Source organism: Balaenoptera acutorostrata, chromosome 16 (assembly GCF_949987535.1).
Source record: "Balaenoptera acutorostrata chromosome 16, mBalAcu1.1, whole genome shotgun sequence".
Lineage (NCBI taxonomy): Eukaryota > Metazoa > Chordata > Mammalia > Artiodactyla > Balaenopteridae > Balaenoptera > Balaenoptera acutorostrata.
In genome coordinates, this window is record NC_080079.1 from 76,829,775 (window position 1) to 76,843,904 (window position 14,130).

The 14,130-nt window shown below is 36.8% G+C and overlaps 1 protein-coding gene across 4 annotated transcripts in view; it reads right to left on the reverse strand.

The window, feature by feature from the left end:
• The window catches only part of LYST (lysosomal trafficking regulator), a 195,228-nt gene that overhangs the window by 106,494 nt on the left and 74,604 nt on the right, over positions 1-14,130 (reverse strand). For all 4 annotated transcript variants that reach the window (XM_057530732.1, XM_057530731.1, XM_057530730.1 and 1 more), the window contains 6 exons: positions 13,936-14,045; positions 11,331-11,763; positions 8,119-8,263; positions 6,952-7,125; positions 3,041-3,201; positions 1,991-2,181 (listed from right to left, as the gene is read on the reverse strand). In XM_057530732.1, the coding sequence (XP_057386715.1) occupies positions 1,991-2,181; positions 3,041-3,201; positions 6,952-7,125; positions 8,119-8,263; positions 11,331-11,763; positions 13,936-14,045 (1,214 nt within the window). The remainder of the gene's footprint in view (positions 1-1,990; positions 2,182-3,040; positions 3,202-6,951; positions 7,126-8,118; positions 8,264-11,330; positions 11,764-13,935; positions 14,046-14,130) is intronic.

Sequence of the window (14,130 nt, forward strand, 5' to 3'; positions counted from 1 at the left end):
TCATTATTTCTCCCATGCAGAGGGTAGTTTTGATCAGATTCTGGCTGGCTGTCAAATATTCTATTAACTACTTTTAAAATGATGGTAAATTTTAAATGCAAAATATACTGAGGCACTCTCCGTGGAGGCAGCTGCAGGAGCTCAAGCTTAGGGAAATCAGGTAGATTCAAGATCTTCTCACAGAAGCCGGGGCGGGCGGGGGTGCCTTGGGCTTCGATCATTTTCAACTCGTGGTGATTTAAGCATAGTTTCATCAGGCATCACCTAGCATATATGCATACCAACTAAACTGACTACACAGTCTACTGTATATGATTATGCTGGGTAAAACAAAATTGTATATCTGTAGTAGTTTTCATTAGAAACCTGATAAAATGCCCAGTTACCTGAAACAAGTCCCACTTGACACCGATGCCTTGCCAGGAGGGCACCATCTCTGCCTGACTGCTCACTCATACCTCGTAACCCCAAAATAATGAAGTCAGGCTTAAAAAATCTGCTTTCTAAAAAAAGACCTTTCCCATAAAATCTGTATAATTTTTATCTGTGATAATTTCTGTTGAATTTTATGACTTACAACCTATATTCTTTTTGGGCAAAATAAAAGGATTAAGAATATGTAAATTTTTGTGAAAACAAATGGATTAACCAAGAACTAGAGAGTTAAAGTTATGTTTTGAACAGACATTTGCTGTACGAGCGCCTTCGTCTTCCTAAAGCAGAGATGCTCAATGTGTGGTCCCCAACCAGGAGCATCAGCACCACCCGGGATTTGTTAAAAATGCAGACTCCTGGACCACACTTCAGATCTGCTGCATCCGAAACTCTGGCCCAGCAATCTAGGTTTTAACAAGTCCTCTGGGTGATTCTGCTCGGAGAAATCATTTCACTAAAGCATGTTTGGTCAACGGTGGGACATTTGGGGTGGGATTAACTCTTAGGTGTGTGACACCGCCCACGCACTGTAGAATATTTAAAATCCCTGGCCCCCACTCAATAATAGTGGACAGCCAAAACGCCCCCAACCCCCATTTTAAAATACTCCTTAGGGAGAAAATGATTGTGTGCCTAATACCAGATCTTTAGTTAAATTCCACAGGTATCTACTCTATATTTATTTTACCACAGATATATATTTAACACCACTTAAGACTTACATATGTTTTACAAAATATCTGAACTAGAACTTCTCCTTTAGTCAAATGTTACAGCTTTAAAATATATTTTGATTGTAAAATATACACCTCATTAACACAATAACAACAAAATATATCCCAAAGTAGTAGTCTCCAAGTAAGAAATATCTCTGACCTATAATTGTACCTCTCATAAGAAAGCAAGAGAAGGAGGAACACAGTTTCATGGCTAGGCCTACCACCTTTTAGCAGATCTTCTAAGACCATGAAGGGTCAGTTTCCTAGCTGCTATAATGAAAAATATCCATCACAAGCTCCTAATCTATACTTAGTATAACAAAATATTAGAATAATGTATAAAATGCAATCAAGAGTCTCATATAAGCAGAGTTAGCAAAAATTTGAAAGCAAAATTCCTAGTTGTTATTGATATTAAAGGAAGAAACATTCTAAAATCTGAATATGTGTAATTAAAATTAATATAAATAAAAGTTAGTATTTATTTGTAAGTATGGGAAAGAAAGGTAATAAGCAATTTTTTAAGGCTAACACGTGTTATATTTTCATTATATCATAAACATTTTTCTCAAATGATTAATAGGTATAACCTAAACTAAACTGATACTTAGTATAGAAATATAGTTCCAAGGAAAAGCACATGAAAATCTGAAACCTGAAAACGAATTCTGAGGTGGTCAAAGTATTTCAATTAAAAAGAAAAACACTTCTAAGTAAAGAAAATATTGAGAAACAAAAAAGAAAAACTCTAAAAATCTAATTCCCAGCTAATAACACATTCAATAAACATAAATAACAGTTACTATAAAGTTAAAACTTATAAAATGAAAACTTACAATTAGAAGACCAATGTCGACATCTTTGTTGGTCATAAAAAGTTCTCTGATTTGTTCACACTGCAAAATTTCTTTATTAATATATTTGGAGTAGTCATTCACAGGCTTGCCATATTTACATGGCATTATGGATGTATGATTGGGTCCACAAGCATATAAATAAAATGCCTCTTGTGAGCCAATCTTAGCTCCTGAATAGCAAAAAAATTAAGTTATTTACTTAAAATACTCCAACCAAAATTTTTCGTAAAAAACAAGAAACCAAGAGGGTTTTTTTGCTAGATTAAGTCTTATAGTTGTTCACTGTATCTTACAAAATTGATAAAGCCTCAATTTCCAAATTGGTGTAATGAGCAAATAATTTACAGCAAGATTATCTGCTGGATGTAAGATGAATTAATATAGATACATATATAAAGTTAACTTGAAAGCTCTTGGTATAATGAAGTCATGAAATTTCTAGTTGCTCTTTAGGCTAAAAGCAGGTTTTGTTTTGTTTTGCCTCATTTTTTTTTTTTTTTTTTGTAAATAGAAACTATACCTCAGTAAATTCCTTTTAAAAATAACATGTGGATCTTTATTCCTTCATCCATCCATCTATTCAATAAACACTGTCTGAATGCTATTACGTGCCAGGTTTAGTGATATATTTTTTAAAATCACATATTTCTTTTTCCCCTAAAATGTGGTATTTTTTAATATAATATACTAAAATTATAAATAAAAGAGACAACCAGTCTAAGGGTACCTGTCATAACAGTGCATTTTCCAGGATTATCAAGTTGATTTAATATAAGCTTCTCTTTTGGGGAGGGTATGGGGGTAGGATGTACACCTCTACATCAAATGTATGTATCAATTATAAGAAACACCTAGATTATAAAAATGTTGAAATATTTTAAAAGTACATCTTGGAACCTAGGAAATACAGTACTTACTAAGTACAAGTGAAGGAACAGGGATTAATACTTTATCCAGGATAATTAACTTAGTTTAATATTTGTTAACTGAAAGAAAAATTTGGAAATGGTTTGAAGGGGAAAAATATACCATTGAAGAGAAGTAAATTTCCCAGGTCCCATTTGCCAGCCAACTGCAGAAATTCTTCTTGGGATGATAAACAATGGCCGACCATGCAAAATGTTTTATTGCTGTCAGATGACAAACTTGTTTTTCTCGGAAGCGTAAAATCCAAAGTAACATCAGGCTTCCTACGTTAAAAACAAAGTTAAATCAGTTACTTCAGCGAGTACTAGGGATTTTTAAAGTATGAATGTTTAAAAACGGGAAATTCTTGAACAAGTTTCTTGGCTCAGTATCAGATAGCTGGTGATGGGAGAGAGAGGAGGACTGATTCTCTTGTGTCTTGGTCCAAGGTGCTGCTGGTCCACAAACCCCCAGAGGATGGGAGCAGAACAGAGATGCCTGATGGTCCTACACCAGGCCATGGGAAGTATGACCGGACATTTGCGGCAAGCTTTCTTTGCCACTTGACTTCTGCATATTCACCTTCCTGGTTTAAGATATAAATCTACCACCTCCCCCTGATTTTATCAGAAAGTCTCCCATCTCAGTAAACAATTCCTAAAATCTCATGTCCTCTATGAGGGCTTCAAAAACTAATCAGAAAAAGAATATCACTTCTTCAGGTTTTGCTCTGACAAGGCACTAAAACGCCAATGCTTTTTGGCATTTTCTGTTTTTTCAGTGCTAAATCATTACCGAGCTTTTGATTAGTCTCTTGCTTTTCTTCATATAAAGGTTACAGGAATCCTTACAAAAGGCAGAGTAGGAAGAGGTAAACTAACGGTTTCTCCTAGAGAGACACCCATGATGGGAGAGCTTCATCCTCTAGTTGAAACGGCGGAGTGCCAAGCTCTACCCCCATTTTAGAAATGTTTTAACCTCCATATTAAGATAATGAAGGTAGCTTATAAAGACAAAGTTTGTGAATAAGACAAAGGACTTAGAATAAGCTAATAATGAGATATTCTATTTTGGTATGTATGTATTTAAAAACTTTCCCTTAAGGCTTTCTGTTTCATACTTAACATATAAATTTAACTATTTTAATAGGAATATTTTTAACAAAGGAAAGATGTGAGCTAACTTTTTTTACTGAGGTATAACTGACATACAACATTATAGTGAGATAACTTCTATTACTGTACAGGCATCTTTCTTGAACCAACTAAATGGCTGTGACTGAAACAGTACTGCCACCTAGTGGCATTATGACAATACAGTTTTTATGGGTAAAGAAAACCTACTGTAAGATCAACGCAAGATGAGCTCAACAAACCCTAAAGTAATTCATACTATCTACTATGTGCCATATATTCCTACCATATTCGTGTGCTGTTCATCAAATAAAAATTAATAGAAAATATTAATAGGTTTTTTCAGTGTCATTACATCTTGAAATGTATTATTTGTAGAAATCATTCTATTAGTTCAGAGAGTGATGAAGACAGTGCTGAATTTAAATCAACAGAGTAATATATTCATCCTTGGTCACTTGCTCATTGCTCTATTAATAGATAAAATCATTAACTTGTACCAAAGGGGAAAAAACTCCCTCAAAGTAATGAAGAAATAAGTGGGTGGGTAAAAATTAGTGCTATGTGAATCAAGTGACTATACTCGTAACTTCAGAACTGGCCACAGAGAACATCTAGACTCTCACTCTGAACATGTCTAATGATTAGTTTATGATTCCTGTATCTGTCAGCTGGCCTGATTCACCAAAACGCTGTCAGGTTAGTAAAGTGCAGGGTTTTAAAGCAGGCTCTGTCCAGACTCAGAGTCCAGTTTGAGTTTCAGCCGCCCTCCTCACTACTGGTAGGGCTTTGGGTCAGTTATCTTGCCCTACCCTGGGTCTCAGCTGCCTCACATGTAAAATACACCTCTTTCATCGTGCTGTTGGGAGGACTAACTGAGGTCATCCATGTCAAGTGCTTACTACACCGCCTGATGTGTGCTGAGAGTTTAAGAAATGAGGAGGAGAGAGTCCAGGAGACTCTCTCCCAGCCCCATCCCCAGTCCCAAGCAATCTAACTCAAGGCTCTGGAAACAAACAGTGATTGGCTACCGCTGTCATTCAGGCTTAGGCAGTTGTGAAGACAGAACTTCTCAGAAAATATTTTATTTGGACTATGGAAATTGAGCTTCAATGACATATTTTCATGTATTTTTTTAAATTAATTAATTTATTTTTGGCTGTGTTGGGTCTTTGTTTCTGTGTGAGGGCTTTCTCTAGTTGCGGCGAGCGGGGGCCACTCTTCATCGCGGTGCGCGGGCCTCTCACTGTCGCGGCCTCTCTTGTTGCGGAGCACAGGCTCCAGACGCGCAGGCTCAGCAGTTGTGGCTCACGGGCCTAGTTGCTCTGCAGCATGTGCGATCTTCCCAGACCAGGGCTCGAACCCGTGTCCCCTGCATTGGCAGGCAGATTCTCAACCACTGCGCCACCAGGGAAGCCCTCATGTATTTTTTTTTAAATGAATAAATTGTTTCCTGTGGCAGACACTGTGGACTGGCTACCCTAGAGCCGTTCACAAGCCCCTTCCCCTGCCTTCCTGAGGCTGGATGGCTGTAAGCAATCAACTCCCACAGCCACCGCAGCGCTGACTGGTACAAAGCCTTCCCTTGGTTCCCACAGGCCCTTTCCTCTGCCTGGCCCACTCACTCTTCCTCCCTCCTGCTCACGGAAAGCTCCATCTCCTTCAGGTCTCAGCTTAAATAAACTGTTCCTAGATAGGTCTTCCCTGGTGTGCCTCTCTTAAGTAACAAACCTGGTATTTTCTGTCTCAGGACACATTTGTTATCCCCACAGTCCTTGTCATGCTTTGTACACACTCATTGAATCGTGTAGGCTTGCTGTCTGCTTCCTCAAGGGACTGAGAGCCCCAAAAGGCAGGGAACGTGTCTGTCTTGTTCACCAAGCCCCTAAGCCTGATATAGCATGTGCTCAGCACATAACAATTCCTCAATAAGTATTGGATGAACGAATGAATGAAAAAAAAGGTTAATTTGTGCTAAGGGTATATGTTATCTCTATGATCTAATCTACTTCGAGGGACTTTTGAGAGAACTGGAAGATCATGTATATAACGCACCTGGCAAAAGGTCTGCAACATAATTGGTACGCAATATTTTAGACCATTCGATTAAATCTAGACTCCTCATCCTGGATTCAAAGCTGCTGTCACATAGTATCACCATGCCCACTCATTTTTCTTGCTCATTATTCAACTTAGACTGTTCCTTCCAGCCAGCTTGGGCCTTTCCCATGTTACACTAGTTTCCTATTCTGTATCCCCTTTCATGCTATTTCATTCAATAAAATACTTCCCAATGCTTACAATTTCCAAGATACCTTATAGTTCTCTTAGTGTTACAGTTTACATTAAGATATTCTACAAAACATTTCTTATTAATTTGACTCACAATTCTCCTGGTTTGTAAAAGTCATATAGTACTATAACCGAATCTATCACCTGGCATATTTCTAGGACCCTATCTTAATCTATCACCTGATACATCGGCTTATATTTTTCTCTAGTCATTCTAATTTCTTTTGCAACTCTGATTTAATTTAGGTATTAGCTTTATTAGTCATTTAATTTAAATAATTCCTTATGGATTCATTTTATAACATATGGGCTTGATGGACTAAATTATAGGTTCAGTTGCTTGATGTAATATACGTTCTACATGAGTGCCTAAATGTTCAGATTTCTGCATGCTCCACAAATCCAAATATTAATCTTCAACAATTATTTCTAAGGGGAATTAATTTTGTATGAAAGTGATAAATAGGAAAAAACATCTAACTTGACAGACTCTTATGTTAATATATAGTAAAATTTTACCTATAGTTTTCTGCAATGTTTCAGAAGCTGTAACAGAATAATTAAAATTATAACTGACATTAATAAGTATTTACTAAAAATGTTTCATACCTCTGTCCAGAGACCCATATGGACATCTTCCCATGGATATTCTTTTTCCCTTGGGGCTGCTGCAAGTAGGTGAGTACTAAATGTTGCCATTTGCTTGGAAGGAAAATATTCTCCTGTGATTCAACCTGTGCTAGTAAAACAGCTTTCGTATCGTCATTTGAATCCATGCACACACTGCACAAAAAAAGAAAAGGTATAGGCTAAAAACATGAAATTTCTGATCTCAGTTTTTAACATGTATATCAACTACAATTCTAGATATTTAAGTGAAATTAAAAAATCAGTTCTATTATTAAACTAACTTGAAGTCAGTAGGTCTTTTGTTTTACACCGTAATCTGCTTAGTTATTTTATTATACTATTACCTCAATTCATGAACTAAAATAGATTTGGCTCATTTGCTAGTGTTAACAATTTGGGCAATAATCTTCAGAATTCAATTTGCAAAAAAAATTTTTATTAGTACTATCTATACAGTCATTGCCTTTTTAGAAATTACAGTGTAATATTTGGTTCATACAAAAATTAATACATGTTATACATACATATCTAAATGCCAGGATGTACTGTTGGTCTAACCTACTTCAAGGGATTACTAAGAGAATTAAGATATAATTTATATAATGTACCAAGTAACCTTTATTACATTTACAGAGCATAGATCCTTAAGCAACATGTTTCCTTTAAAGTTTTATAAAGATAGTATCATACTAGTCATACTCACTCAATACAAATAAAAGACTTGTATCTATACTAGTCAACAACGGAGGTAGGAAAAAAAGGACAAGACAGCAAGGAGAACCTAAGCTTATTGGATAGTGGCTCTTAAGTATATAATCTGCATGAAAAACAGCTGTCTGATAACAGCATCATAAGATCACTGCAATCTGATGGAATACTTTCATAGATAAGACTTCAGTAAGTATTTGGTCTAAGATACAACTGTGAATTAACATAATGTACTTCAGAGTTTAATTATAGATTTTTAGATAGAATAAATATATTGTTACAAAGGCTGTATTAATAACTGTTAGAATGTATCTTCTTTTTTTAAAGAATTTTCTATTTTGCTGTAATGATCTTTATTAGCAGATTTCACATTAATGGCTCTTACATAAATTATTTAAATACATGAGCTATTCATGATGGGTTGAGGACAATCGTTACCGAAAGATTAAAGTGCCACTGTGGGGATCAGCCCACACTTGGATCATCAGCGCTTTGGATCCCAATGAGATCATATGAATACAGCCTTCCTCTATGAGCCTTTCACTGGGACTCACGTACTCTGCACCTTCCGGTCTGCTGTGCTCTATGAGAAAAAGATGTTAGAATGATCAGCTAAGCAACTGATAAAAAATGAGTGGAAAAGTGAATCTAAAAGATTACAAAGCATGGTTGTTCATTTGTAGTAAATTATTTACCTGGAATGTCTGAACATTTCAGGTAAACAAACAACATTTATTTCCAAACAACATTTCCAAAGTTTAGATGTTAACTCCAAAAAAAAAGCACGAAGAGTGAAAACAGTAATTGAGCGCAATAGAAGGTGTTAAATGTTTTAAAATACATGATAACCGAGGGCTAATTGCAGGAATGAAGAGACCACTGTGACGTCACTGTGCCATGATTCTTTTATCGACTGGACTGGGTCACGGTGACATCGGGGCCCCAGCCCAGGGAGAACACACCATTGTCACATGTCATGCGCCACCAAAAACTCTATAATAATAATAATAATAGCATGCTTTTTTAAAAAAAAATTGATATTAAAATTCCTTTTAGAAAAATTGTGGTGTTTGAATATATTCCTTGTTTAGACTCCCTGGTGCGTGATCTCTGAATGTAAGTGTTGAGCGATTCTGAAACTCTAACCTGTCTCTCCAAGGCAAGCGAAGGTAAATGCTAGAGGCTTTGAGCCATCGGGTTGTCATCCTGACTTCTCTTTCTCACCACTTAAAGCCTAGCACTGCCTGAGTATGTATGATGCGCTCAATCCTCAGCCATGCGACCGATTACCATGATTCATGACTTCATGTAAAGCTCCATTAAAATGTACCAAAATATAAAATGCATGCCCAAAGGCTCAGACTTTTAGAGAAGATAAACACTGCCAGCTATCAGATTGCATATATATTGGTTGTCTATTTTCTACGGGTATAACCACCGCCAGGGACTTCCCTGGCAGTCCAGTGGTTACGACTTTGCCTTCCAATGCAGGGGGTGCGGGTTGGATCCCTGGCTGGGGAGCTAAGATCCCACGTACCTCGCAGCCAAAACACCAAAACATAAAACAGAAGCAACATTGTAACAAATCCAATAAGGACTTAAAAAAAATGGTCCACATCAAAAAAAAAAAAACCTTATTAAAAAAAAACAACAACAAACCACCACCAATTTTTAATACTCCCTCTAGCAATGATAATAGTCTTAAAAAAGAACAGTTAAATTCATTGATTATCTTGAGGATTATTGCCCAAGATATAAGATATATAGAGAACTCATACCTGAAGTGATATCGAAAAAAATGTTTCCATATCAAATCTGAACTTGTACAATTAAGAGACCAGGACAGAAACCAGTGTGTATTCAGGAATTCAGAGTAGCTATATTATAAATATTTCTTAATTTAGTGCTCATGACAATCTTGTGAGGTAAATATTATCATCCCCATTTTGAGGGTGACAGAACTGAGGTGCTGAGAGGTTAAAGAACTTGCTCAATGGCACACGGGTTTAGCGGCAAAGCATGTGTTATCACTGTAATATTTTCTTCACCTTTCTTCAATTTTTTTGTATGCATACTAGTTTTAAATGTTAATTTTAAATGTTTATGCAAGATTATCTTTCTAAAACACACGTTTTCTAATACATCTTTACAATAAGAAATTTTTAAAATGTTCCCAATACTTAGTTTTCTCAGGTCATTGTATATATTTATTCATTTTATAAGAGACTGTTTATATTGTGATTGCTCCCACTTAATATGTAAGAAAGAGATCTGCAGTTTATAGTGTAGTGGTGACATTTAAGCTCTGGAATTAAATATAGGTGGGTTTAAATCCATTTCCAGCACTTACCAGCCACATACATTGGTCATGCTGCTTAACTTCAACTACAAATACGGACAGTATGAGCACTCACCTTACTGAAATGTTGTGAAGATTAAAAATGTATATAGCAAGAGCAGAGCAAAGTGACACAATCCAGAAAGCTCTCCATGTACATGAGACAGCACCATCATCAACAACATCACATGTATATCGTTCAGAGCTATCCATTCTTAGGTGGCAAAATGCCATTCACAAAAGAAAACACTGTAACTACCTAAAACATTAAATTATCTGCTAAGATTTCTTAAAAGTTCAGCTTCCTAGGCTAACCCATAAAAGTACCTAAGTGTGTTCTGCTAATAACTTGGAAATAACGTCTGTGGAAAAGTAGATTCAGAGCTCCAACTGTGGATATCAGGTGACATTTCCCACCCTTCAATCTCGACAGTGTCGTTAAGGTTTTCCGTTCCATCTACAGGTCAGCGGTAGAAGAACTCCCTGGAAACCAGATACTGGTGAAGGCCTAGTGTCCTGAAGCAGAGGCTCTGTGGGCGTGTGTAAACCTTGTGGAATGAGCAGCTATGGAGGCCAGCACCTCCTTATAATCATAACCCCCTAAACACCTGTCTCATTCAGTCATTTCATTCATTCATGGACCCTAAGAATTAGCCTACCTGCTTTACTTACCACCACCATAAACTGCTTTCTAAAGAACAGCTTCTTTCTACCTAGCAGTTTCCTAGTAGCATAATCGCAATTCGAGCAGTTATAGAAAGAACTGCAATGAAATTTATTCTCACTCTGGAGGTTGGTTGACACATTTAAACTTTCTGCGATGGGAACGAGGAGAGAGGCACTGAGGTAAGATACAGCATAAGAAAGAGAGCTTGAACTACGAGAGAGAAAGGAGATGAAATGGAGGCGGACTAATAGGAGGTGGGAAACCGGTAGCAGAAGGATGGAAAAGTGGCTACAGGGTTTTATCCTTTCCTTTTCAAACACCAGGAGCCACCCCAACCCAGTGACGGGACCAGGAAAGAGGCAAGCAATGGGGCTGGTGAGCCCCGCAGCAGTTGCAGATGTGGCCCACCTGCCTCCCCCACCCCCCGCCCCCCATACACACTAGGCAAAAGAGCAGAAGAAAATGGAGTTTTCGGGTCTAGCTGACCACCCAGGCTGCGGTAAGTCAGAGCCTGCCCCTGCTGAGGCATTCCATGTGAAGAACACGTTGAGAGTAAGTCAGAGCTTCGCTGTATTCTCAGTGCTCAACTACTATAAAACCACCGTCGGAAAAATCTTAGTGCAACAGATAACGCTGTTGTCATACCTGATCCACCAAAACTACTATCCAGTAGAATTAACGATTTGTTTCTTTTCTTTGTCTTCTTTCCTTTTTCTGTGGTACTCTCAGCTTCGTGAATGCGCTCCACATTAAACCACAGTGAAACGCTGAAACCTTCCGACAGGTGTGGCCAGCAGTTTTGTCCTAGCAATGGCAAGTGGACGGGGGCTACGTGCCAAGAGGAAAGCAGCTGCTGGGGAAAACTGTCACTGTCACCTTCCTTCTTGCTCCGCGAAACTCGTGCTCTTCTTAATAACCCCATGGCCTTACTGTTTAGAATCCCGGGACACTTTTGTGAAAAAGATGAAACACCATTGCTTAAATTTGGAGTATGTAGCAAAGGGAAGGTTAGATACTGTGAAGGACTCATAGTAATGTCACTTTCAACAATTTTCAGAATACCCAGAAGAAGAATTTCCTAGAGGAGAAGAAAACCACACGAAACTTTACAATCATGTTACAAGGTACATAATAATCTTGAAAGTCAGGTTATAAATGAAAATGCAAACATACACATATGCATATCAGCATTCCTATTTATAAATACCTTCCTATCTACTATATCATTAAAATTTTCATTTTTTGTGTGTAGTTAAGATAAAATATGAAACAGATTTCAGTCTTAAAATATATAATCTCTTGTGGTTAATTTGTTTTAGATTTAGATGCTTTTAAGGTACAAACCTAAAAAGTTATGAGTTGGTTTTAAGTACTAGCAATTAAATACAATGATTATATCAGGAATCATTTCTAGCAAAGAAAGATGTGTATTACCAAGTACACTATAGTTGCTTCTATCAATTATTTTTAAATGAGGGATAGAATCAGAGACCTTACAAATTCTTCAGATTTCTGAATGGCATTTACAGCATGAATGACTTCACAAAATTGAGTGCTCCGTTACTTTCCACCTTATTTTTCATGCCTTTTCCCTAATCAAATAAAATTTCTTTCATCTCTGTTTGGTAAACTAAAATAAGGTTTTTAGGTTTATTTATAATTACAAGTTTTTGGTTAAATTCAAACACAGAATGTACAGAAGAGATGACAGGAAACAAGTATTTAATTAAAGGGAAAAGCAACGACTAAGGAGACAAGTAAAAAAATAGAAAAGATTAACCCAGTACAATGCCCTACCCATGCATAAAATAACATCTAATGTTGATTATTACAATGATAAATGAACTCAGAAAAATACAATAGAAACATTCCATAAATATATAGTCAGTTCTCAATTGTCTACATGAGTGGTTTTTTTTTTTTAACATCTTTATTGGAGTATAATTGCTTTACAATGGTGTGTTAGTTTCTGCTTTATAACAAAGTGAATCAGCTATACATATACGTATATCCCCATATCTCTTCCTTCTTGCGTCTCCCTTCCTCCCACCCTCCCTATCCCACCCCTCTAGGTGGTCACAAAGCACGGAGCTGATCTCCCTGTGCTATGCGGCTGCTTCCCACTCGCTATCGGTTTTACATTTGGTAATGTATATATGTCCATGCCACTGTCTCACTTTGTCCCAGCTTACCCTTCCTCTTCCCCGTGTCTCAAGTCCATTCTCTACTAGGTCTCAGTCTTTATTCCCATCCTGCCCCTAGGTGCTTCAGAACCATTTTTTTTTTTTAAAGATTCCATATATATGTGTTAGCATACAGTATTTGTTTCTCTCTTTCTGACTTACTTCACTCTGTATGACAGACTCTAGGTCCATCCACCTCACTACAAATAACTCAATTTCATTTCTTTTTATGGCTGAGTAATATTCCATTGTATATATGTGCCACATCTTCTTTATCCATCCACCTGTCGATGGACACTTAGGTTGCTTCCATGTCCTGGCTATTGTAAATAGTGCTGCAATGAACATTGTGATACATGACTCTTTTTGAATTATGGTATTCTCAGGGTATATGCCCAGTAGTGGGATTGCTGGGTCATATGGTACTTCTATTTTTAGTTTTTTAAGGAACCTCCATACTGTTCTCCATTACACTAGTGGTTTTTGACCTCGTGTTCCACAGAGCTCCCTTGGGGTCTACAAGGCTCAAGTGGGGTGATGAAATGGGCAGGGCTCAGGAACATCCTCCAAACTTGCTTCAAAGAAAGTAGCTCCAAAGTTTTCTGTTTTATTTGCTTATGCTTCTAGTCAAGATTTCATTATAAAAATGGGTTTCTCAGCAAAGAACGGTCTAAAGATCACTAAGCTGCACCAATGGACAAGTGATAGAAGATAAATGAAGAGTGAATAATAATTTTCTTAAAAAAAAGGGTAACTCTCAAAATGGTTATAATTACTTATAATTATCTTTAGTAATTAAAATTATTTAGCATTTCTTAAGCACAAAGACTTGGGGTGGAATGGGGTAAAGGGACTATGTTCCCAATGATATGTCTAGCTAGCCAAAATTGAAGCAAAATGGTTAAAATTGTGTAAATAACAAAATAATCGAGAATTTCACACACAATAACATGGAGCTGACTATATAATCACTACCACATCAAAAGAGGGAGCTTAGTGATTTCTAAATAATAAAAAAATATTCTATTAGGTATCAGTGAAAAAATGGCAAATTATAGCATATTTACTGTACAAGGAGATTTCTCCAGAAATATTCTCAAAAGAAGGGTTAGCTCTTCCGAACATGTTCTTGAACTCATCAAAGATACCAAAAGATCCACCAGTACTCTCTGGCATGCTAAATTAAAAGAAAGAGAAAGGGGGAAAATTAAAGCCAATATACAATAATTAAAAGAACGGAATAAGCAATTTCACTGAAAGGG